At 57.3% G+C, this 25,825-nt stretch overlaps 1 protein-coding gene across 15 annotated transcripts in view; it reads left to right on the forward strand.

Annotated features, from left to right (window-relative positions):
* Nucleotides 1-1,433: 1,433 nt before the first annotated feature.
* The window catches only part of Rapgef1 (Rap guanine nucleotide exchange factor 1), a 99,725-nt gene continuing 75,333 nt past the window's right edge, over nt 1,434-25,825 (forward strand). For 5 of the 15 annotated variants that reach the window (XM_013153336.2, XM_063244153.1, XM_005003946.4 and 2 more), the window contains exon 1: nt 21,735-21,955. In XM_013153336.2, the coding sequence (XP_013008790.1) occupies nt 21,892-21,955 (64 nt within the window). In that variant the 5' untranslated portion in view covers nt 21,735-21,891. Of the gene's footprint in view, nt 1,690-8,936; nt 9,149-21,733; nt 21,956-24,805; nt 25,014-25,630; nt 25,707-25,825 lie in introns of those variants that run through there. The other 10 variants (XM_063244149.1, XM_063244152.1, XM_013153334.3 and 7 more) reach the window with 7 other exon arrangements.

Genomic DNA, 25,825 nt, shown 5'->3' on the forward strand with positions numbered 1-25,825 from the left:
TTTCAGATTTTTTCATAGCAACAAAAAACAGGCTGAGACAGGATCCTTTGAGCTGCGGTACAAACTTCAGAATGGATTTTTCTATTTCTATGAAAACTTCTGTATTATTATTATTATTGTTACTATTATTGAGACAGTATCTCGCTGTATAATTCAGGCTATGCTTGAACTCACTGTGTAGCTCAAGCTGGCCTCAAATTTGAAGTGATTGTCCTGCCTCAGCCTCTCGAGTGCTAGGATTGAAGGCATGTGCCTCAACTGGCGGCAATTTTTTCCATCATTGGATTTTGAGAGAGATTTTAGAAATCTATGGCTCTGGGTAACACTGACATTTTAACAAGGCTAAGACTGCCTATCTGTGCACAAGCTTTCTTCTCTTTTATGGATCTCCTTGAAGCTTTTTCAGAAGTATTCTGTAGTTTGCAGGGTACATATCTTTTGTCTCCCTGGTTAATTTGATTTAATTTAATTTTTGAATGTTTTTGTCTTTTTGAGACAGGGTCTCACTATGCAATTCAGGCTGACCTTGGGCTCACTTTGTAGCCCAGGCTGGCCTGAAACTTGCAACAATCCACCTGCCTCAGCCTCTGGAGTGCTGGGATTACAGGAGTGCACCCGCATGCCTGGCTCCCTGGTTAATTTTATTCCTGAGTATCCTATTCTTTTTGATGCTATGTTTTGTTCTGTTTTGAGGCAAGATTTCACTTTGTAGTCCAGGCTGACCTCAAAAACTTGTAGCGATCCTCCTGCCTCAGCCTCCCGAGTGCTGGATTGCAGACATGTGCCACAGTGCCAGGCACCTGTAGCTGCTGAGTGCACCCTGAGAGAGGTCTGCATACTGACCGCACTCCCCGCCCGGCTCCTAAATTGCCACTGGGATTTTGTCCCGAAGCCCCTTGGAGCACTCAGCACAGTGTCTGGTTGATCTTGGCTGCAGGACGCAGGGTCTTTACAGAGCGGATTGCACGGCGTGAGACACCGCGACGCACACACACGCGGTGCAGCTGGGAGGACGCGTAGCACCGTGATTACAACAGGAGCCGAGCAGGTGGCCGGTGGTGCATTCCGGCCCTGTGGCGCACTAGAAGCTTCTTCCTCCGCAGAGCATCTTTCGTTGTGCTTTCGTGGCTGCTTCGATGCCCTGAAGCGAATCAAAGTGCTCCTCCTTCGTGCTGACTTCGGGTTGGGGTGCCGGGCGGGTTCCCCATCCTGTTCAGCCAGGGGCTGAGCGAGGTGGAGCCGGCGCCCGGCCCCGCCTGCAGGGGGACTCCGGGCCGGCAGGGGTCGCTGCGGCGGGCGGGTGGCGGGCGCGGGGCGGCTCCGGGACGGCAGGGGGCGCTGTGCGAGCGTGCGGCGCGCGCTTCCGGCAGGTGGCGCCGTGTCCGCGGCCCAGGCCGGGCGGGCGGCGGGCAGCGGGCGGCGGCGGCGGCCGGCTCGCGGGCCCCGGGCGGCGGCGGCGGCGGCCTCGGGCGGCGGGGAGCGCGGCGGAGCGGCCGAGCGGCCGAGCAGGAGGCGCGCGGCAGCGGCGGCAGCCGGGGCTTGGCGCGGGCGGCGGCCGCGGCCCGGAGCCCGCATGGCGGCGCGGGCCTGAGGCGCGGCCCGGGGCGCGGGGAGCGGGGCCCGGCTGTGTCCCCGCGGCGGCCTCGGCCCGACGCGGCCCCGAGATGTCCGGCAGGATCGAGAAAGCAGGTGAGGCGCGCGGGCCACTGGCCGGGCCCCGGGTCGCCCGGGTGCCCGAGCTCGGCTGGGTCCCGGCCGCGTGCAGGGCCTGGCCGGGCGCTGGGGAACGAGCGCACCCGGGCTGGGAAATGCGTGGCTCCCGATGCACCCCGAGGGCACGCGCGACCGCGAGGGGCCTCTTTGGTGGCTTCGGGGCTGCAGGAGCTGAAAGATTTTCCCGGGGCGCAGCCGAGTCGTCCTGGGGACCCAGCCCTGCCCTGCAGCGCCGGGCGTGCGGGGACCCGGGGGGTGGCGGGATCGGGCTCTGGCTGCAAATCTCTTCTCTTTGTGTGTTCCTGGAAATCTCGGGGAGTCGCCTTTGAGTCTCCGGGTGCTGCCTGCGCTGGGAGTCGACTCTCGGGAGAGGCAATTACTGTGTGCATCTGGGGCTTAGCACTTAATTAGCCAGCCGCACTTTGCAGGGCGAAGCCGCCCCGCGCGCGATGCAAGCCGAGGGAGGAAGTGGTCCAGGGCGCCTGAGCCGGTGGTCACGGCCCCGGCACCTGGTAATGAGCCCGGCAGCTGCTGCGGAGGGCAGAGCTTCGGGCTGCAGACGAGGGGCCGGTGGTGCGGGGGTTTTGGAAGTTGGTTGCGTTTCCCAGCTTGAGTCCGGTGCTGTACTTTTCGCACCTCTGCAGTGGATGCAGAAGGCGATGTAAGTTTTGCAGCCTGTGGTTTAGCACAGGAAGGAAATATTTAGAGTTTTTATTGAGGTTTTGCTATGTATGGGACTCTGTGCTTACTTGGCCCCTTGAATGTGTCGCTTATTAACTCCTTGGTGAGTCAGATATGGTCGCAGTTTTAGGGCTCAGAGAGGCCCCTCGGAGTTTTGTAGCCCTCTGGGCAAAGGGGCAGCAGCCTGGGCTTTGATGCCTAGGCCTCCAACGAGAAGGAGGGAACCTTGCTCAGGGGTGTGGGGCCCGATTCTGGATGCTGTTTCTGGGGATGGTCTGTCTGTCTGTCTTCCTTTCTTCCTTTCTTTCTTTTTTGGCTAGGGATTGAACAGAAGGCCTGCAGCGCACTGAGCACATGCAGTACACCTCAGCCACCACCCCACCCGGGTTGGCTCCCTCTCCTCCAGGCCTGGCCTGGTGACCCAGAGCCGCTTTCCCGCACGCATGCTGGTCCAGAAATACCTTGGGTTCATCTGTGCCACATTTCTCAGGAACTCCCCGTGCGCCGCTGTCTCATTGGAAGGACACTGTTGGGAAACTTGGGTCATCAGTATCAAAATAACATTAACTTGGCTTTCTCTGACTGTTAGAGTATTATCTCTTTGTGGTCAAAAACGGGGGAATCCTTGAGAAGTAGGCAGAGGGCAGTTAGAAGTGTGTTTCATCCCCCAGCTGCTCGCCCGGCTCTTTGATTTGTTCCTGCCTGCTGGTCCCAGCAGAGTCTGGCTGTGGAAACGCAGGACCAGCAAGTGCCAGTGCTGCAAGCAGCCAGGCTGCAGGAGGGCACCGCCATGGCCCGGGGATGGAGTGGAGGGCCAGGAAGGCTCTGTGCCCGTGGAGGTGGAGGCCAGGGAAGCGGGCTGCGGCCAGCGAGGACTTTCTGAGGTGGCAGGAGCAGGGCCGGCACCTCTGGTGTTTCGGGTGGCAGGGAGGTGGCAGGGGTCAGTCGTTGGGCTGCAGTTGATCTCTGCGCCTGGAGCGAGGGCTGACCCTTCCTCGTGGTCGCTGTGGGCCGTTCCAGGTAAGCTTTGCATTCTCCCGAGAGTTCTGGTCAGGGTTCTGTTGGGGATTTCTAAGTAGACCTGCTGTGAACTCACCAGGCATAGGGAGCGGTGAGTGACTGGTCTCTGGTAACTGCAGTCTGACATCTGGCAAAAGGTCTTTGCTGTGTGATTTTGCAGTTTTGTGATGGCTAAAGAGGAGAGGGTTTGCTGAGGTGTGTTCTGTGTCCCCCAGCAGTGGCAGCACTGTCTCCACCTCGAGGGGGAGGGGGCAGCTGGACGCCCGCACGCCCCTCGAACCTAACCTGTGTGTCTAGGCTCGGGGCTCCCTCCCTCTCCCTGGCTTCTTACTAATGCTGAGAGTCTCACTGTGCCACCTGGCAGCCCTGGCCCTGGGAGGTCCTCATGCACCCTGTGGACACAGGAGGTAGCAGTCACAGCTTGGTGTCATACGCACCTGCCCACACCAAGGCAGCCTGAGTTCCCAGGCAGCAGAGGGCAACTTGCTGGACTGGCGGGGCCTCTCAGAGGAACCAGGAAGAAGATGGGGTGCTGGGTCCTGGGGTGTGCTGTGGGCAGGGCCTTGTTCTGTGAGATGGTGGGGAATAGGGGCAGCTGGTCGGGGCAGCGGCCCTGGTGTGCGGGGTCATGCTTGGGGACACGTGGGTGTGCTTCTGGTTGTGTCAGCTGTTGTGCCGTTTGTGCGGGTGCTTTCCAGCGGAGACTCCGAGCAGGGAGCTCGGGGGGGGGGGGGGGCTCTCATGTTTCTGGAGCTTGTGGCCTGGCTGGCAGCAGGGGTGACTTCAGACCATTTGCTAAGGAAGAGAGCATTGATAGTCAATGTTTAAAAATCAAGAAATTGCTAAAATCAATCTGGGGTTGCTGGTTCTGTTGAAAAATGAGACGCTAGCCTGGTGTGGTAGTGCACACCTGTCATCCCTTCACTCAGGAGGCTGAGGCAAGAGGATCTTTGTGAGTTCCAGAGCAGCCTGGGCTACAAAGTGAGCCTAAGGCCAGCCTGAACTGCATAGAGAGACCCTGTCTCAAAAAGACCAAAAAAAAAAAAAAAAGCAAAAATCTTTGGGAAGCCCGATCCCTCATTCCAGCCTGCAAGGGAGCATCAGTGGACACTGGGTGGGGGTTACCATGTGGGGACCCCACTGCTTCCCCTGGCTGCCACATCATTGGTCTCCCGCAAGTTGACATTAGCCTCTGTGTCTCTGCCCTTAAAGGAGCCACTGCTGTTTGTTTACTCTGTTCTGGACTTTGAGACCTTTGTCCCATTCCTTTGTGGATCAACGACTCCATTCCTTCCCCCTCTGAGCAGGCAACTCCGCTGGGCACTGTGCTGTGCATGGCTCTGGGGCGGTGGGCAGCTGGGCCGACAGACTGCCACCTGTCGCAAGGAGGGCTGGGATGGTTGCAGGATCCCACTTGGGGTGGTGTGGTCATTTCAGGGGTCCTCGGCTGGAGGAGGAAGGCGCTGGGCAGGCTGCCGCACTAGTCAGCACCTCCATCAGGCCTCCGAGTGCCTGCAGTGGCCCTGGGTCCATCTTGAAAAGCTACCATACTAGGCGCTCCCTGCCAGGGAATAAAGAGCCCTGCACTCTGCGTGCTGGATGGTCAGAGCCTAGAGATGCTTTGTTACCCACAGAAAGGACAGTTACAAAGACTCTAGTAGCTTCTTGTTGCTGTGTATCTTTCAGAATAGGACTCGTGCCACATGCCATTGGGGCACAGGTTTGTAATCCCAGCACTCTGGAGGCTGAGGCAGGAGGATCATAGCAAGACCCTGTCTCAATACCGGAAAAAAAAAGCACAGACTCATTAAAGTGCAAGTAGGATCACTTGGGCTGTGCTTGTGCTTGTCTGTGTGTGTGTGCGTGTGCATGCGTGTGCGTGGTTCTCAGGGCTGAACCCTGGGCCTTGTGCATACTAGGCAAGCATTTTTTTTTTTTTTTTTTAGGCAAGCATTTTTGTGGCCTAGGAAAGAGGGCCTCTTAGGCAGATTGGCTGTGTGTATTTAGATCAGCTTTGAACTTCTCGGGTCTTGCCCCCTCTTTCCTCCCATGGTTAGGACTTCCCATGGAAACAGTGTAACAGGTGCCCTCACCAAGGGACTTTGGGCGGCCTCTGCTCACTGCATGAGGTTAGGGGCAGTGGCAGGCCAGCCTGGTGCGTTCCTGTAGTTTCCTGGAGTTTTCCGAAGGTGTCTTTGGTGCTCTGTCTTTGGTGCTCTCCATTCTCCTGCCCAAGCCGGTGAGCATGCAGGGAAACTCGGGCGCTGGCCAGGCGGAGCTCGGAGATCACAGCCCGAGGAAGTGAAATGGGGAACTGGCCCTGCCTGCCCAAGCTCGGGTTCTAGAGGATGCCCTAGCCCTCCGTGAGCAGTCCGGTTCCTTCCTCCACATCCCCTTTCCGACCTTAGGGAACAAAAGGAAAAATCGAGCAGTTAGGTGGAGCTGAACTCAGCTTGGCCCCAGGGCATGCTCGGCATTCACAGCACCACCAGCCTCCAGCTCGGGCACATAAGGAAGGGCAGAGGCACAGATAGAGAGATTTTTAAAAACTCACCCACAGCAGCCCAAATGTTTCCTGGTTTGGAGCAGCTGTTGGCAGAGTCAGTTTCAGTGGGATCCCTGGTCGCCAGGCGACCTGGAAGAGGCCTGGGCAGATGACTCACGTATGACCCTGCAAAGAAATAATTTCCCAAATTAGCCCAGCCGCAGATCACCCGGCTGGGCTGGGTCTGCCCTGCGCTGCTGGCCCACACCATTGCCTTAATAAGATGACACCCTGGAGGGGCGGGGCCAGCAGCAGCCGGGACTGTCGCTGTGTCCCTGCCCTGTCGCTGTGTCCCTGCCCCTCGGGCCACTGGGACAGGTGCTCCTACAGTGTGTCCCGCCCCACCCTGCCCCAGGCCTTTTGCAGCTGAGGAAATCAAATCCTGGCTGTGAGCTGTTGAGGGCTGTGGCACCCGGCATGTCCATCCTTACTTTCTGGTCCTCTATATCAGCTGAGACCTAAGGTTGTGTCCTGGGGTGATTTGTCCCCTTTTCAAGGTCTCCTTTGCTCCATGGGTGCCAAGAAAGGGACTCTGAAATGAGTGCTGCCCTATTTGTCCTCCGAAACAGCAGGTCCCCTTTGGGTAGATAGGAAGTTCACTTTGTAATCCCAGTAATTGGGAGGCTGAGGCAGGAGGACCTCTGCATTCAAGGCCAGCTTGAAGTATACAGTGAGACCCCCATCCCAGCACTCAATTAAGGAGGCCTCACTAGGTGGTGCCCTTGAGCAGCCAGGCCATCTTGAGTCCAAGTCCTCCTTGCTCAGGGTTGGCCCCTGCTGCGCCTCGGACCCTTCAGGGAACAGTGTGAAAACCCACTTCCTGGCCTTGCGCACAGCCTCCTCCACCAGCTCCGACTTCCTGTGGTGCATCACGCCTGCTTGCGTTCTACAGATAGTAAATTCCACGGAAAGGCCCCAAGTAAACACTCGGGGAGAATATTGTTTAACTCACTCAGAAGTCAGAGCCCGGTTCTGGTCTGCAAGTTAAAAAATCAATAAATAGGGGCTGGGGATTTAGCTCAGCGGCATAAGCGCCTGCCTTGCAAACAGGCGGTCGTGAGTTCGATCCCCGGTACCGATAAAAACCGAAAAAGACAAAAAAAAAAAAAAAATCAATAAATAAAGCCCTAAATAGCCTCGGGAGCCCATTAACCCTTCGAGGGAGCCCAGCGCACCTAGGCTCAGCGTGGCTGACACCGAGAGAGAGCTGTGATCTAAGTCCTGGCTTCAGGTCTCTGATCGTGCTCACCCCACCCGACCTCACCCCACCTCGTGTTCTTGGTTGGTGCACCATGAGGGGTCACGCTAGCGGGGGCTGCGTGTTAACCTTAAGCATCCGTCAGCATTTGCTCATCTTGTGCAAACTGAGGCTGAGTCTAAGCCAGGTCCCAGCTGGACACGGTGGTCCCAGCTGCTCAAGAGGGTGAGATGGGAAGATCTCTAAGGCACAAGACTCTGAGGCCAGTCTGGGCAAAATGCTTGAGGTGCTGCCTCAAAAATAAAACCCACGAGGGCCGTGGGTCTAGCTCAGTGGTGGAGCCTGGGTTTGTGCCCACCGTGTCCCACCGTGATGCCTGCATGCGGTGGCGTGTGATCGCTTGTTCCCAGTCTTGGCGCACCCACTCCGGCCAGCCCAGTGCCCGTCCCCAGCGGTGCAGTGGGTCCCTGCTGCCCTGTGTGTTTCTGCTCTTGGCCTTTGGCCTTTCTTCAGGACCAGCTCCCTGTCCATCAGATGTGCGCAGAGCCTATGCAGTGCCACTGCTCAGAGGGGCTGGGCTGTCCCTCTCCTCTCACCTGTCTGGCCACACACCAGAAACACGGTGTCTGGGCGGCTTGGGTCCCTGCTCCCCCCACCCCCAACCCAGCCTGCGTCTGAGAAGCAAAGCCCGAGACCCTCCTGGCCTCCGCCCAGCTGCTGCTGCCCGGCCACTTAGCCTGCCACACCTGTCAGCCCTGCGTGCTCTGTGCTTGTCTGTCATCACTCTCCTGGCCACTTGCCCCTGCTCTTCCCGCCCTGCCTGCCAGGGCCGCAGTCAGTGGCTGCAGATAAAGGTGCAAGTCGGGAAACTACCTTGCTTCACAGCATAGACCTGGGACTGGCCAGCCCCAGGTGGACTGGGGGCCCGGCTCAGGGGCCAGCATCATGGCTTCAGTTTGCTTCAGTTTTTGTTTCTTTGTCTGTTTTTTTGTTTGTTTGTTTGTTTGTTTCTGTCCTGGGATCGAACCCAGGGACTTCATGCTGACCTGTATCCCTGTCCTTTATGAAATTTCCTACTTTGAGACAAGATGTCATTAATTTGCTCTGTCGCCCAGACTGGGTTCAAACTTGTAAACCTCCTCTGTCAGCCTCCCGAGTGCTGGGAATGCGGGCATGTGTCATCATGTCCAGCTGCCATGTCACTGCTGCAGTCCTGGCAGATCGGGCTCCCAGCCCCATACCGCTCTGCTAAAAATGGAGCAGGAGCTGACTGATGGTGGCATAGCCTGTGATTTCAGCACTCGGGGAGGCCGAGGCAGGAAGATTGCAAGTTCGAGCCCAGCCTGGGCAATTAGCAGTGCACCAAGACCCTGTCTTAACCAAGTTGGAAGAGGGCTGAGCATGGAGCTCAGGGCGCAGCCCCCGGGTTCAATCCCCAGGGCCGCCAGTGCAGAGAGGCGCTGCAGCCTGATGCTCTAGCATTTGTGAGAAGGCTGTGGAGTAAGAAGCAGGGACAACTGAGATCCAGTGATGCTGAGGGCTCCAGAGAGTCACTGTGCTGGCCCAAAGCAAACACACACGCAGACAGACCTCGGCAAGGAACAGTGGCTGCGTTTATTTGGTGACTGTGGCTGAGTACGGGCTGCCCGCCCTTCCTCCTGGGGCTGGCTGGGAGCACATAGACGGGTGATTGTGTACGGGCCACGGCTGGCCAGGGCTCCTCTCAGCCCCTTTCAGTAATAATTAAAAGCAATCTCAGTGGCCAAGGTCCCAGAGGCTGTTGCCTGCGGTGCCAGGCGCCCAGTCTGGGTCTGGTCTGCAAAGAGAGGGAGGTACGGAGCTTACGGTGCTGCGGAGAGTGCCTTGGTGGAGGGCCTGCTCCCCGCCTGGACAGTGGCCGGAGCCACCAGGCAGGCCCAAGCCCGTGCTGCTGCTTCCCATGTTTTCTTCGCTGGTTCCCTCATGCCGTTCTTTGGACTCCTGGGTCGCAGGTAAGAGCAGGCCCGCCGGTGTCTGTGGGCACTGCTGCAGGCAGGGGCCAGGCCTGGGGCAGTGTCGAGGCTGCTGAGGAGGCTGCACAGGCCTGGTTGTCCTGCTGGAGCCCCTGGGCACAGGAAGCCCTGCTTCCAGGCAGCCTCGGGCAGCTGGCTCAGCCGCTACCTCTGTGGTCCTTGCCAGGCCTATCAGACTCCCTGAGGCCCTGGCAGCCTCTCACTCCGCAGAACCCATGGGGGCTGGCCACCCAAACGGCTGCTTTGCTGGTTGGTTTTCTCCCTTGCTTCAGTGAGCACCTGCTCAGTCCTTTATTTCGAGACTCACTAAGTGGCCTGCTGGGCTCAGATTTACAGACCTCCTTCCTGTGTCAGCCTCCAGAGTTCTGAGGTTACAGGTGTGCACCACTGTGCCCAGCAGCTGGTGGGTTTTATTTTTCTTTCTTTATTTTAAGATGTGGGTTTTGGGGCCGGGGATTTAGCTCAGGGGCATAAGCACCTGCCTTGCAAGTAGACGGTCATGAGTTCGATCCCTGGTACCGATAAAAAGGAAAAAGACAAAAAATAAATAAATAAGTAAATAAGATGTGGGTTTTGTTTTTTGTTTCTTTGAGGCAGGTTCTAGCTGTGTAGTCTACCCTTCACTCTGTAGCCCAGGCTGGCCTGGCACCTGTCTCAATCTTCCTGCCTCAGCTTCCCGAGTGCTAGGATTGCAGGTGTGTGTCATTATGCCTGGTGTGCAAAGGCTTTTAGTAGCATGGTTAATGGTACTTTGCTGCTCAGCCATAGAATCAAACGTGTAATCCCTTGTAACTTTTGCGACACTTTTGTGGACATGTGCTTCATCGTTTGGTTTAGGTTTTGTTTTTTCCTTTGCTTTGCATCCTGAGTAACACATTTTACCCAGAGAAGGCATACGACAGGCAACAGTTTCCGGCACTGTGCTGGGAGCGTCCCTGCAGACACACATATGGTTTCATTGGTTCTGTCCTTAAGAGAGAGAAATGTGCCCATTTGACAGCTGGAAATGTGGAGGCAATGGAGATGGAAAGGAAAGTGACCTGCTGAGGTCACGGGCTGCAGGGCATTTGGCTTCTGCTTCCGTCCTCTCCTCTATCTGCTGCAGAGCCTGGGGAGCATTGCTGCCTGGAACCTGCTCTGGAACTCCCCTGGGGCTTTCCAGCCTCTGCAGGATGGTGATAGAGCAGTTCCAGAGGTGAAGCAGAAAGTGCATGGGGGAACCTGGCACAGATGGCACGGCAGTGGGTACTGGCTGGGGTCACTCAGTCCCTGTAGCCTACAGAGGCAGTAGAGGGCTGAGGGGCAGCTGAGCCAGTTGGGGAGCTGACTGTCCTCTGCCACCCACCTGTGCCACGTGTGTGGGACTGGTCTCAGGTTTCAGTTACCTGTGGTGGAGCCTCCCTGTAGCCTGGGTCCCTCCAGAGCCTGCAAGCTGTCACCTGGACAGTGCCCAGTGGAGCCCACAGGAGAGGGACTAGGCTTGGGCATCGGGTCCCAGAGCAGACTGCAGGGTCCAGGGCTTCTATGAGACACCCTTGAATCTGTCCTGTCTTTCACCGTGTCCCAGGAGCGTGATGATGAAGAGCAGGGTGGCATGAGGGAGGGTAGGAGGAGGGTGCCCCAAAGGCTGTCCGCGGTTATGGTGTAGGACGAGGACTCCTCGAGCCTGAGCTTGGTTCCTGCATTAAGTTCTTTCCACTCCGACCTGACCGTTTCCCTGAGCAGAGCAAAGTCTTTGGGTCTCTGTCTCGCTTCATCTCACCATCTGGCTGGTGTGGGTCTCACGCATGCACAACTCTAGCTACCTGTTAGCTGTCTCCTCATCCTAGCCACACTGGAGGACACTCATCCCCAGCATGGCCTTTAAAGGCTGGGCAGAGCTCTAGGAAGCCAGTGGCCCAGCACGGGCAGGTGCATTGGCCCGGATGAGAACCACAATGGCAGACCTGGGGTCCACCCTGAGGGACCCCGCTGTTTACATGCAGCTGCCAGAAGCAGAGGGCCCTTGGCTGCGATTGAAGCCTCACAGCTACCGGTGTTCTGAGCTCGTCCAAGGTCCACAGGGTCACAGCACCTTCCATGTCACCTGTCCCCACATTTTCTCTTCCCAGGGAGCTGTCTGAGGCACCCCACATACACAGGGTGCGGAGTGCGGCTTTTCCCTTTGACAGGGTGGATATTGGGTCAGACATGAACACTCCGCCCTGCCAGAGGAGCCCAAGTTCCCTGGTCTGCCTCAGTTAGCAGGAGCCCTGCTTGCTGAGGAAGTGACCTGTCAAAAGTCATCAGGAGGAGCCGGGTATGGTGGCTCATATCTGTAATCCCAGCACTTGGGAGGCTGAGGCAGGAGGATCTTTGTGAGTTCAAGACCAGCCTGGGCTACAAAGTGAGCCCAAGGCCAGTCTGAACTGCATAGTGAGATCCTGTCTCAAAAAGACAAAAAAAAAAAAGGGCATCAGGAGGAGCATGTGAGTCCCTGTCACCAGGACAGTGGAGGATGGTGCTGCAGAGAGCTGGCCTAGCCTGAGTTGGGTCCCCACGTCCCAGGCTCTGGGTCCAGGTCCCTCTGGGAAAATGGAGGGTGCTGAGCCGGGCAGTGGTTCTGATGGTTTTAAGCACGTGGATCCCCTTGGCTCTGTGCAACCCAGCTGATCACTACCTCTCCGCCCCCACGCAGCTGGCGTCCTGGGGACGCTGACCCCGCAGAACACCAGGGTCCTGGCACCTCCTTTCTCGAAGTTCCCTCAGATCCAAGTCAAGTGACAGCTGAAGGCCATGCATGTGGAGCCCTTGCGAGGAACTTGTGAGATTTGGCTTATAAACCGCTTGGGGTGATGGCCAAGCAGATAGGTGTCCTGATTCCTGGTGGAATGCCATAAACTCCCGTCCAGCGACATCAGCTTTCCTCCCTGGGGTGCACCGTCCTGTGGGTTTAGCACACATGGATTTGTGCCGCCGCAGCACAGCCGGGATGCAGGCCTGTTCTGTCCCCTGGGAGCCCTCTGCCTGCAGACTCACCATGTCGAGGGGTGGAGCCTCGAGGTATACACAGTGGCTTCCTTCCCTCCTTGTGCTGGTGAGAGTCACTGGGTCGCTGTCAGTGTCACCAGCTCACTGCGCTTTGTTGCAAAGCAGTGTTCCACTGCGCAGGCCTAGCAGCTGCTTCTCAGTGTGCCTGTGGCCGCCGTGAGCTGGCCAGTGCAGCGAAAATGCCCGTACCCACTTTTTCACAGAGGGGAATGGACTCAATGTTTTTCTAAAGAGGGAAAATCTGATCACCCTCATTAGTCATCAGGGAAGTGCAAATCAGACCTAAGTGCACTGTAGCGCACACTTGGAAGGATGCCCGCTGGCAGACATGGGAGTGACCAGTGCTGCCCAGCAGGTCGGGAAGTCAGAGCCTGGCTCTGCTGGGCAAGCCAGGTGGCCCAGGGCTCCCTGTCCATGTCACGCTCATCTCGTGCCGAAGACCTGGCAGGTCGTCCATGCATGTTCTCCACAGCTGCAGGTGGAACTGCGCAGCCCCTGGCTGGGGGTGAACCAGAACGCTGTCTGCAGCCGGGGGTGTGTGTGTGTGTGCACGCGCACACGCGCGTGCATTTGTTTGTGCATGTGTGCATGCACACTGTCACGCAGCAACTGAAGGAGGCAGTGCTGGCTGCTGCAGTGGGGCTGAGCTGAGCACAGTGCAGTTTGCGCTGGTGGCAAAAAGAAGTCCGTGCAGTGGCATCACCTGGAGTGGGCGGGGTCCTTCCAGCCGGGGTGTGGCTCAGCGGTGCGTGCTGGCCTGGCATGCTGAGGTGCTGAGTTGCACCCCCAGTGTAGCAAAAGAAGAAAGCACAGAGCTAGCAGGCCGGGAGTCTCAGGGAGTAGTGGGGAATCCCATTAGTGGGGACAGAGTTTCCGCTGATGAGGCGGAAGAGTCCTTACATACGAGGCAAGCACTACCATGGAGCTACATCCTGCCCTTAACGCAGTCTTTAAAAATGGTTGTACATTCCAAATATTTTCATTATTTACTTAATCACTTAATTTTAAATTCATTCTCTCTCTCTGGTCTTTTTGAGGCAGGGTTTAAACTGACCTTGAGCTCAATGTGTAACCCAGGCTGACCTCAAACTCGCAGTGATCCTCTTGCCTGAGCCTCCCGAGTGCTGGGATTGCAGGCGTACATCACCGCACCCAGCTATTCTTAAACTGTTGATACCATAAGCTATTTGAAAACATTTTATGTGGATGGTGCATTGCTCTGTAGTTATGTGCCCTCTGGTTAGTGCTGGCTCTGGCCTGGGAAGGGTTCTTGCTGACCAAAAGTCACCTCAGCATCTCTGGGTATGGTGGTCCTTGCATTGGGTGTACTCCTTGGGGACCCATGTGATTGCAGAGGCTGTAGCTCCCTGGGGCAGGAAGCTTTTGAGCTAGGGCAGGACCCACACCTCTGGGTGGCAATCTCACCACCTTGCACTTGGGCTCTTCAGCTGGGCTGGGTCCTTCAGGGACCCCCACAAAGGGCTCGCAGGACCCTCTGGCAGGCTGCCCTCCTGTCCTGTGTCCCCAGAGTCTGCCTGTGCTGGCATTGGTCTCCTTTCCAGCTGGGTGCCACCTTGTGGGGTTGCTGCCTGGCTTCCAGCACACCAGCTCCTCGGTGGCTGCCCAGGGACATAACAGGTACTCAGGGCGGAGCTGCCTAGGTAGCATGCGCTCAGTATGCATTCGGAAAACTCAGGCTGGTAGCTCGGTTTGCATTGGGGAAGATGTCCTGGTATGAGAGCAGTGTTGGACAGAAGCAACGGCGGGGTTTCTCTGAGAGTCCCCCAGCCGGCAGCCCTGTGGAATAGCTTGGCACTGCTGTGCGGGGATTGCTGGCTGAGATCGCCACCTGGGCCTCTCTGGCCCAAGCAACTTGACCTCTCTCTGGAGTTGGGTAACAGCCCGATACTGCATTTTGTTTACATGAACGCACTTAACACATTGGAGTTGTATTATCGATTTAATAACATTTAAATAACATTTAAACAATGAAGTATGTTAGCAGAGTGAATTATAAAACAGTACATGCTAATTCAAAAGTTAAACTGTGAGAGCCAGGCATGGGGTGCAGGCTTGTGGTCCCAGCTCTCAGGGAGACTGAGGCAGGAGGGTCACAAGTTTGAGCCCTGTCAGGGCAATTTACCGACTTAGTGAGAGCCTGTCTCAAAAAATAAATAGAAAGGACAGATGGGGCTCAGTTTGAAGGCCCTGGGTCTGGTCCCTAGCATTGCAGAAGCCACCCAGCCCGAGGGAACATGTGCCCTGAGCACCAGGGGAGAGCAGTGTGGTCCTGCTGCTGTCCCCGAAGCCTGCTCTGGGCCTGTTCTGGCAGGAGGCGCTCCAGACTCCATGCAGCCAGGCCCCGCTCTGGGGGTGCCCACTGCGGCTGGGTGGAAGCTCTTCCCGCCACACAAGGCCCAGCCTGCACCCTGCTCACAGGTGCATCTCCGTTTTGGCCTCGCAGTTGGCTGTGGTCATGTGGCTGTGACAGATGGGGGACATCATGTTGCCTGCTTTGCCAGCACCCCCCAGCCCTCTCTGACGTCATGTATGACTGGAGAGCCCTACGGGAGCTGTCATCCCAGCTGTGGCTCCACGGCTCAGCCGAGGCTCTGGGTCTCGGTGGGGTTGCTGAGCCAGGAGCGCGGCCAGGTCCGGTGCAAGCCACAGCCCGCAGCAGGCTCCGAGGCCTCGCCTTGGTTCTGCTCACTCGTGGACAGCTGCTGCCCGACACGTTCCATTTGCTGAAGTCGTGGAAGTGTTAAAACCTGGGAAGTTTGGTTTAAGAAACAATAAGCAAGTGTGCACAGTGGAGGTGGAAACGGGAAATGTCTACCTTTTACACATTCATGGCCAGGCCAGGCGTGGCACTGCACGCCTGTGAGTCCCAATACTCGAACTGAGGCAGGACGGTTGCCACGAGTTTGAGACCATCCTGGGCTGTAGCAAGTTCTTGTCTCAGGAAACTTACTGCAGTGAAGACACGGCCGTGGATTCCTTCCGAATCCCCCACCCCGCCCCAGCACCTTTCCCACCCATTTTGCCGCTTCCCCTAAGCAGTTCTGGAAACCTTGTTGACGGCAAGGCTGGTGGCGGCTGCTGGGCACTGTCCAGCAGAAAGGGTAGCTCGTGGAAACACACACACATGACACGGCGTCCTTATCCACTTGTTCACCTCATCCAGCACCGCACGACGTCCGGCTCCTCTGCAGGGTCAGAGTGGCCATGGCAAGTCCACGTTTTGAATCGATACAGGGCATCGAGGCAGCCAGGACATCAGAACTGCATACCCTCAGGGAAGAGCACTCCAGGGCTGCCGTACAGAGTGCCGAGGACGAGGATGTGAGGGGTTTTAGGGTTCATGGCAGTGTGTCTTTTACTGTGATACACTTTTGTTCTGTTTTGGTTTTTGGTGCTGGGGATTGAACTCATGACCTCACGCTTACCGGGCAAGCGCTTGAGCCCCTGAGCTAAGTCCCCAGCCCTGTAATGTATTTTCAGTAAGATGGCGTGTGATTTTTGTTTATACTGAGAATTAAACTTGTGCTTGCCAGGCAGGCCTTTATGCCACTGAGCTATATTACCAACCCTTGTAATATATTTTTAAACACTGAAAAAAATTCTCAGTGCGCGTTTTAATCACACTGGCCCAGCAGCCATTGTTTTCCTTGTGACGCAGGTGAACAGAGTTCTTGGGGTGCATGGAGAAGACGCTAAATAGGGATGCTGTTCTGGTGAAGTTGGGGAAGTCTCCCTTCTGTAGAAAGGAGTGTGGGAGCATTTCAGGAGGCTTCCTTTATACATGAGTGACATGTTTGGGGATGAAAGGAAACAGCCAGCACGATAGGGGTCTGGTCCAGATGGGCTATCAGCGGGGTCCCCACCCCAGGGCTGCTGTGTCCCCAGCAGGCTGCCTCTGTGATCCTCAGACCTGAGCCCTTGGGGGTGCCGACAGGGCTGAGGGCTGGTGCTCCCCCTAGGCTGCCTGCTGGGGGAGGGGATCGGGATAAAGAGGAAGGGGAGGAGGAGTGACCGGAAGGAGCCACCCAGAGTCCCCCGCAGAATGGAGAGACGATGATGGGGGCAGCAGCTTCCGCCTGGCCAAGCCAGGCTGGGATGTGAACCCTCCCAGCAGCAAGCACTGCCAGCAGCAGGTACCGATGGGACTCTGGGCCAGGGAGGGCTGCGGAAGCTGCCCGAAGCCCTGACAGTGCAGTGGGAGCTTGGCACGTTCCTGGGAAGCGGGCAGCGCGGCAGGACGGTGAGCCCAGGAGTGGGGTGCAGGGCCCTGAGGTGAGAGATGAGGCCACGGGGATCTAATGGTGGGGGCAAGGGGCAGCAGCTCGGGGATTCTGCTTGCAGCCTGACACTGGGTGCTGCGTCTCAGGCATCAGGAAGGTGTCTCAGATTGAGCTCCAGAGTGCTGAGACTGATACCCGGCCTTGAGTCCCGTCTGTCAGGACCTGGAGAGCATGGGGGTCAGAGTGGAGAAGAGTCCTCTTCTGGGTCCTCCTTGTGAGCTGTCCCTTCTGGAGCGTCCTCAGGCTGAGAGTGTTGGGCTTTCCAGGCAACCTGGTACACCTGAGTGCAGGCGCTTCTCACGTGTGCCCTCGGCCCTATCTCGCACAGCTGCCTGCTCAGTTGCATTTGAGTCCTAAAGGCTGGGAGCTTAAGCTCAGGGCACCAGTAGGCAGGGGCCTAGGGCGGGTGTTCCTCCTTGTTACAGGTGACAGTTTTCCTGCTGTGTCCTCAAGGGGTGGGAAGAACCCAATGCACCTCTTTGGCTTCTTTAATGAGGGCGCTGATGCGGAGGTGATGGCGCACTCCTGATATCTCAGTGCCCAGGAGGCTGAAGCGGAGGGTGGCCAGACTGGGCTCCATAGTAAGAGCCCTCCTGACGGAGCCCCTCCCACAGGCCCCGCCCCTCCGGCCATCAGGGGGTGTGACTTCAGGGTGAGCAGTGGTGGACAGAGGTTCCGACCTTTGTCCCCAACCCATTCAGAGCAGAAACCACAAAGTCCTCTCACAGTTGTGGCCCTGTGCTCGCAGCCAGCCAGCAGGCTTTGTGCCAGTCCTCCAGCAGGTCCAAGCACCCTCCTGCTTCAGAGTATTTGGGACAGCTCCCGAGGGCTGGCTCAGGAGCCTGGTTCCAGTGCTGGCTCCCCCAGCTGCTTTTGTGACTCAGTTTCCTGCTAATGCAGTGGGTTGGCGTCTTGGTCCCATATGTGGGTTTCTGGCCCCCTCCGCCAATCCCCTGGTCTGCAGCAGCATTCCCATCACCCCGAGTCCCCTCACCCTGCCCTCTAACCCAGTGTTAATAGCCGGTGAATGTGCCCACCAGCTGCTCCTGTGCCCCCAGCTGTGGCCCTGGGTCTGGCAACTCTGAAAGGGATGTGTGGTGAGGGCTGGGGCTGTAGGGCCCGCAGGGCGACTTCTGGGGCTGTGCTAGCAGTGGGGAGCCTTTCACAGCAGTGATTTTGCCTTTTGGGGTCAGTGCGAGGCGATCACGTTAGCCCTGAAGGCAGTGCTGAGAGCAGGCTGCATGGTGCCTAGCCTTGTTGGCCTTCAGCTGGGGAGGAAGAGGGAGGGGAGGGAGGCGGAGGGAGGGGAGGGAGGGAGGTAGAGGGAGGGAAGGGAGGGAGGGTTGGTAGGGCAGGTCGGTGTGGGGAGAGTGGGAGGGGAGGTGGTCAGGGTTGCACAGGCACCAGGCTCCCAAAGCCTTAACTGCCAGTTGAGGCACAGGAGACTTCCTCAGTGATGTTCCAAGAAACCCCAAGAGCTTCCATAGCTGGACCTGGTGTTTCAGGCCTGTGATCCCAGCATTCTGGGAGGCTGAGGCAGGAGGATCACAGGTTCCATCCTGACCAACTTAGTGACTTCTGAGATCCTGTCTCAAAGTAAGAAATAAAAGTGCTGGGGATGTGGCTCAGTACAAATTGCCACTACACAAAAAGAAAGATTCCTCTGGATATTCCCCAAAGTGTTCCAGATATGAAAAAGTGACACGGGAGAAATGTGCTGTTTTCATGCCTCTTAAAAACTTTGTGTTACTGAGGACTGAACTCAGGGCTTGTGCATGCTAGACAAGTGCTGTACCACTGAACCCCACCTCTACCCCTTTTATTTTATGTTGATACAAAGTTTCGCTGAATTGCCCATGCTGACCATGAATTTGCCATCCTCCTGCCTCAGCCTCCCAAGTAGCTAGGCTTGTGGCATCAGCTCCTGTGCCCAGCTTTTTGTTTTGTTTTGGTACTGGGGATCGAACTCATGACCTCACGCCGCTGAGCTAAACTGCAGACCCTGTGTGCCAGCTTTTTAAAAGATACTGTTTTCCTTTCAGTTCTGGGGTTGTGAGCTTCCCCTCTTTCCTGTCCTGAGGGCTGGGATTAGCTCCTGGCTCAGCCTTGGCTTTGGAACAAGGCTTTGGAAGATGAGCAGTTTCCCTGGCCGTGGTGCTGAGCAGCAGTGAGGCAGTGCCCAGCGCCCTTCCTTCGGGGCACTGGCATCCATCACAGGTGGCCCAGGGGCCATCTCCTCAGGGCCTTGGGTTGTAGGGGAGGGCAGGCTCTGGGCCCCATGCCGTGGACAGGGGAAGTCACCGGGGCAGAGGCAGGCACCTGCCGGTGCACTGCTGCAGGCCACTCCGGGTCCCCTGGTAGTGCGACAGCTTAGTGGGGACCCCAGCTCAGCGCTCAGGGAGGGCTGGTACCTGATGCTCCACCTGCAGACTCATGGCCCGGTTGGCCGTGGAAAATCCCTGTGCTGTATTGAGGCAGGAACATGTGCTCTAGGCGCTCAAGAGGAATAGTTTTCCTGCCATGGACCTTAGTGTCCCCATTTCCTTGTACTGAGTTAGAGAGCTGAGTGTTTTGTTTTGTTTTGAGACAGGTCTCACTGTGCAGTTCAAGCTGGCCTTGGACTCTCAGTGTAGCCTAGGCTGCCATGAATTTGCAGTGATCCTCCTGCCCCAGCCCCCCGAGTGCTGAGATTATGGGCGTGTGCTGCCACCACCACCACTGGCGAGCTCAGGGCTCTTTCTCTTTGGAGTTCCCTGGAACCACATAGGACATGCGTCTTCCAAAATAGAGCTCGTGCTCAGTTTGTCCAGAGGGTCCAGGCACCTGAAAGCCCTTGCTGCCATGCTGTCACACCCCGCCCACCACCTCCCCTCCACTAGCCTTAGCCCCGATCGCCTGTGCTTCACCCTCCCCTCCCAGCCTCCCAGCCTCACAGGTCACCAGCTGCTCTGCCCTGCACTGCTGGCACGGTGCTTGGTGATGGAGGATTGTTTTGTGGATGTCATTGACCCTATCCTCCTCTGCTGACGTGGCTCAGCCCATCCCTGAGGCCCTGGCCTGACCTGTGGGCATGTCAGTGTCACAGGACAGAGTCCCTACATCACCTGTGACAGCTGTGTGCCAGGCGCCCTGGCCTTGCATGGACTCCACCCAGGCCGGCTGGAGAGCTGCTCCGGGCTGCCCTCTAGGGCCCTTTGTGCCTGGGCTGGCCCCTGCCGGAACCCTACTTGGGGCATTCCCACAGTGCTCAGTGCTTCCTCGCATTGTTGCCTTTCTCTCTAGGAGGGAAGTGACCACAGCCGACCTCCCTCCCATGGCAGGCGCCCCACTCTGAGGCGGTTCCTGAGCACTGCCGAACCTGGTCCCAGGGGTCTGCTGGCCTTCTCTTTCAGCCTTCCCTGTCTTGAGAGACACCACCTCCTTCACGAAGGGAGCAGCACCTGGCCACAGAGAGGAGTGCCAGTCCTCTGATGCCCTGCACCTCCGCAGCTCCATGCTGCCCCGCTGCCCCTGGCGCCTCCCCACTCAGTGTGGCTCCTGAGGGATGGATGGACAGATGGACAGCCTTGTATGAGCTTCCTTTCACAGCTGACCTCACTGGGCCTCGTCAGGATGGGCGCTCTTGTCCAGTGCATTGTGTCCAGGGTACAGACCCGGCGGGGGCGAGTACTGCTCTGTGCTGGGTGCTAGGTGCCATGCTCCTTAAGTGTCCTGTGCAGTCTGTAGAGGTCCCCTGTGATGCAGAGGGCAGCGCAGTATGCATTTTCAGATGTGAAAAAGTAGGGTTCAGAGAGGTACCACTTCTTTCTCTTTTTTCTTTTCTTGTATTAAACCATTTTTGGTACTGGGAATCGAATCCAGGACCTGGTACTTGCCAGGCAGGCACTGTGCCGCTGAACTCTATCCCTGGCCCTCAGAGAGGCAATATTTCTGTCCCAAAGTTGCTCACCAGATTTAGACTGAGCCGCTGACCTCCACAGCCTGGGTCTCCCATTGCCCTCCCTGGGCTGCTGACCTTGACACTGCCCATACCCCCTCCGGGCACCTGGAACCTGGGAAGGGGCTGATCTGCCGTTTCCTTGGCCCTGGGCCCCCGCCCCCAGCTGGGAGATCTGGGGCTTGTGACAGCACAGACTGTCATGACCTCAAGGCACGACTGAGGTCATGGTCTGATGGACATCGGCCCCCAAGTCTTCTGCCTTCCTGCAGTATTTATGGGAGGCTTGGAGCAGGTCATGCGGGCAGTACCAGGAGCCGTCTGCTTTTGCTTCTGGTTGAGTTCCATTTTGGCTTGGTCCTGTCTGTCGGAGGCTCATGCTGTCTCCCTAGGGTGACCATCTGGACCACAAGCATGTTCGCCTTTGAAGATGTCCCTGATGACATTCATCCTGAGCTGGGAGTCGTTGAGGAACTCCCTCGAGAGTTAGGTGTGTGTGTGTCTCCTTCACACCCAACCCACAGTTCACATTTGAACCATCTGGGATCCCGACTGAGAGGCGAGCGAACCGGTGCTCTCTCCAGAGTGGTGTAGTGGGGACGTCCCTGCTCCCAGGCCAGGCCCTCAGGAAGTGGGACCCTTGTCAACTTAGGGTACATTTGCTCCTGGAAGGATTTAAGAATGTGGCAGCTAAAAAGTGGCAGGGCTGGACCTCAGCCTGTGTCCTGTGACTGTGACCCGTTATACCACGAGGATCATCCCCAGACAGGTGCCATGCCCAGGCTGAAGGGAGTCCCCAGAGAGCTGAAGACACAGAGGTCGTGCCAGGTCAGCAGCAGGAAGTTTGTGTGAGGCCGAGCCTGGGGGAGGACGCTCATCGGCCCCTCCTCTATTCCCTCACCTGCCCACCTACATCTGCTCAGCAGAGCTGCTAAGCCCCCGGTGTGTGCCAAGGGCTCATGGCTCAGGACAAGTGACACAGGGTGCTTGGTTTTTCCCCATGCTGTGCAGTGATCCAAGAGCAAGAGCCTTAGGTAGCTGCGGTGACTTCCAGCTCCTGGGGCACCCGACTGCCACCTCTCCTGGCAGTGATGGTGCCCGAGTGTCTAGCACCTTCCGTTTTCTGGGGCTGCTGCCCTTGGAGATGAGTTGTGGCTGGGGGCTGAGGCAGGAGCTGCTGGCCAGGCTGCAGCAGCCCCACCGGAGGGAAGGCAGGGCGGCGACAAGCCCTTTCTTCCCATTTCCTCCCTGGGGTGGAGGCCTGAAGGGCGGACACAGCACCATTCAAAGCAGTCCTTCCAGTCTTCCTGAGGAGGGTGCCCCGGGCCTGTGCTGCCGGGTGATTTGGGGTGTCCCGGAGATGACGCCCCCTGTGGCTGATGACTCCATGCTTGTTTGGTGTGTGACAAAAGACGCCCAGGCTTGGCAGGGCCCTGTGACCCTCTGGCTTTAGAATGGGCAATGCTGTGGAGAAGCAGAAGCCCCTGAGACAAAGCAGTCTGTGTCCCTGGAAGCAAGGTAAGAAGGTCCGGGCCACCTTTCTAGGGGAAGACTCGAGGGGCAGCCTCCTGTGGGCTAGCGTTAGGGTTAGGGTTAGGCTGCTGGGAGGCTGCTTCCGGTCCCTGGGCAGTGCAGTGGGGAGGTTTGCAGAAAACCAGCAGGTGGCTCTTTGGACCCAAGTGGTTCCGACCCACAGCCCTGCCTGGGCCAGGCCTGGTGAGAATCCCTTTGGGGTGTTTGGTTCACGCAACCTTCGTCTGTCTTTACGTTTTAAACCCAAATCAGAGTTTTGACGTCCAGGAGTTCAGGTCTTTGTGATACTTCTGGTTTAGAGAATGTTCCTAATGACTTTTAAATACAAACCAGCTTTCTCCCATAGTCCTGGATGTGCGTGGTACAGGCTGCAGCCGGTCCTAACCCTCCCACCTCACAGGGGCTCTTGTTGGTCTCAGCCTAGAGTAGGAAGCAGCGAGCGGGGGCAGCCCCAGAGCCTTGGGGCCCCAGCAATTTTTATGCAGGAGCATTTGGCAACCTGGTGAAGGCTGGAGGGGGCTTGCACAGGCCCTGGCCAGCACCCCCCTCACCTCCTGGGGTGGATGTAGTGGGCTTGGTCTGCAGCAGGACTGCTCAGCTGTGCCTGCGCTTGGGAACACTGGCAGTGGTCAGCATTTGTGGTCGAATGATAGAAATGTCCTGTCTCATGGATGAAACAGTAGGTGTGACCCTAGCTCACTGTCAGGCACCACCGTCCCACCTCTCGGGAGGTGTTCTCTTAGGGACAGTCGTTCAGAAAGGGTGGGTCCTGGCGCAGCGGGGCAGCTGTCAGACCTTTGGGGCAGGTGGGGAGGTGGAATTGGACCTGGGCAGCAGGGTATGGTAAGGGGTCTCCCTTCCCTTGCTCTCCTCTCTCTCCCCGTCTTTCTCTCCTCATCCCTAGTACGAGAAGCACCCCCTCCACCCCCTCCACGTGCCAGCGGGAGAAGGTCACAGTGAGGGGTCAGGCTGCAGAGTCCATCGCCTGCAGTGTGCTTCAGGCGGCCTAACAAAGCACAGAACATGATATAAGTGAGCGCAGACCCTTGGTGGGTTCAGTTTTCCACACTGTCATGCTTTCTCAGTACATTTTCACACACTTAAAAAAACTAGCCTGGCATGCTGGCTTTGGCCTATAGTCCTGGCACCTGGGAGGGTGAGGTGGAAGGGTCACAGGTAGATCCCAGCCTGGGTGACTCAGCAGGACGCGGTCTCTGCATAGGAAGTGAAAAAGGGCCAAGGGGTGTCCGCGGTACAAAGGCCTTTCTGAACATTCAGAAGTACCATCAGAGTAAGCAGCGCACAGAGACCCTTAGGGTAGATGTTAGCGGATAGTGCTTTCGGGTTAGACTGGGCTGGGCGGCCGTCCTCCTGCACTCAGCTGGCGTGGGTCAGCTGACAACGTGGCCCCTGGCTTACAGACTCAGTGCAGGGCTGGCTGTACTCAGGGCATCAGTGGACGGCTCAGTCTCCTCTACGCAGGGGGACCTCGGTGTCCTTAGAGAGACACTGGCCAGGATGTGTCAGCTAATCCCACATGGGGAAGGGTATGTGCTGTGCCCTCCTGACGGCTGTCAGGGTTGACTCTGTACCTGAGACCACCAGAAGAGAGACTGGCTTTCGGGTCCTAACTGGAGACGTCGATCCTAAGTTGAAGCTAAAAGTCTAGTCATAACCCAAGTTGTTCGCAGGTCAGGCAGGTCGGAGCTTGAGGGTGCACTGGCTCTCTCCAGCTGCTGAGCAGAAGGGAAAAGCACCGATCTGGCGAGTGCGCAGCTTCAGCCTCTGAAACACAGAGGGCTTTCACGTACCCACTCACCTTAGAAAATGCCAGAGTTAACACTTCTGAAATCTTCCGCTGGTAGGGGCTGGGCCACAGATTGGCTGCAGGAAGCTTTGACATGCTGTCCTGTGGAGCTGTGTTTGGTGGTTGCAGTCAGGGTTGCAGTGCTGTCCCCCCAAGGGGTTTCTGCACCCGGCAGGTGGAAGACAAGAGACAGTGTGTTTCTGACTTCATGGAGCCGGTGGTAAGGAGGAGCGAACCCAGCTTTGCCTGGTAGGGCTGTTCCCACCAGGAACAGGGAAGACCCCACTGTGTTATCTCCCAAGTCTGAAGCCCTGTTCAAACTGCTGAGTGTGACACGCGCCTGGCATCTGGCACTTAGCAAGCTGAGGCAGTAGGGCCTCAAATTTGAGGACAGCCTGGCTGCATAGTGAGTTCAAGGCTGGCCTCCTACAGAGCAAGACCCTGTCTCAAAAAACAAAGCAAGGCAAAGCTGCAGGCCATGTCCCAGGTGGCAGGATGCTGTGCTGAGGAGCTGCATGCTGGTGGCATAGAGCACCCCTTTGTGGTTCACCTGTGTTGTCTCTGTCTTCAAGTTGTTCATTCAGATATGGGATTTTAGAACATTTAGGAAAAGGAACTTTGCATGTGTACCCATGTGTGTATGTGTGTAGGAACTTGTGCGCGTGTGGTGCTGGGGTTGCAGCTCAGGTCGTGCACGAGCTGGCAAGCGCTCCCTGTGGCACTCCATCTCCAGCCACCAGGAGCTCGGCAGGGCCCAGCCTGGCCCCATCGCAGTGGCAGATGAGTGATGGCTCAGGGCAGGCAGCAAAGTCCAGGGTCACCTGGGGGCCAGGAGTGGGGACCCAGCACATCACCTGTGGGTTTGCTGCACTCCAGGACCCCAGACAGGCCATGTCCGTCACCTGACGCTGGCAGATGGCACAGGCAGGCAGAGCTGTGTCAGACCAAGGCCTGTGACGGCGGGAAGGCCCAGCCCTGCAGCCTTCTGAAGTGGGCAGCGGGAGCTCAGTCCTACCTGCCCTGCACAGCGTGTGCTGCTCTGGAAGTTGGAAACGGAAGCGGCGAGCATTGTGTTGGCATGAGGAAGCTGGCGCCCACCACCTCTGTCTGTCTGCTGAGTCACCTGAGTGTTCTCGGCCAGAGAGAAACTTCTTCAGTGGCTTAAGAAGGTGCTGGACGTGTGCTGCCCATAAGGTGACGAGCACCACGTACTCTAAAGACTCAAACAGAAGAAAGGTGTTCTGTGTTTGTTGTGTTCGGGCCCATCAGTCTGGCTTGCTGGCACTGCTGACCAGGGCTCCAGCCTGCGCCATCCAGAACTCCAAAGTGGGAAATGGCTGCAGGCGGGTGCTTCTGACGACCTGGTGTCACCCCAGAGGTGTGGAGGGCCAGATTCCCCCACTACACTCGAGCACAGTGGCCTCTAGACCCAAGCTTCAGGCTTTGAATTTCCTCCAAACCCATGGGGATTCGGGGGAGGAGGGGTTAAGACAGGGTCTTACTATGTGGTTCAGGTTGCCCTCAAACTCATAGGGAGATCCTTCTGCTTCAGCCTCCCGAGTGCTGAGTGCAGGTATGAGCCATCATCCCTGGTTCCACAGGTTTTTTTTTTTTTTTTTAAACCAGTTTACCACCTGATTGGCTACTGTGTGGGGACCACCTGCTAGGCTCCTTGTTCTATCCCCAGTGCCACACAGCACATCCCTGGGCCCTTGGCTTAGTGCCCGGCCCCCAGTGGCATGTGATGGTGAAGGAAGGTGGATGTAGGCAGGGCAGGGTCCAGGGCCTGGCCCCGCTGGATCACCGTGGTGGCTGCCCATGAAAACCTTCATCCCCGGCCTTTCTCTGTGTAGGTATCTGGGGATGACAAAGCCAGCCTCTCCGCAGCAGCTGTGAGCGTGCAGTCTGTTATGGACGATTGTTCACAAGGTAAAAGACCATTTCACAGATGGCAACCTCTCATGGTGCTTTGTTGACACAGGCATCTGGGGAAGCTTCAGAACTGAGAGCTCCCTGGAACTTCTGTGAGGCCTGTGATCTTGCCCTCC

This window comes from Cavia porcellus, unplaced genomic scaffold (genome assembly GCF_034190915.1).
Source record: "Cavia porcellus strain 051 isolate PalLab524CR breed Dunkin Hartley unplaced genomic scaffold, mCavPor4.1 scaffold_49, whole genome shotgun sequence".
NCBI classification, from domain to species: Eukaryota; Metazoa; Chordata; class Mammalia; order Rodentia; family Caviidae; genus Cavia; species Cavia porcellus.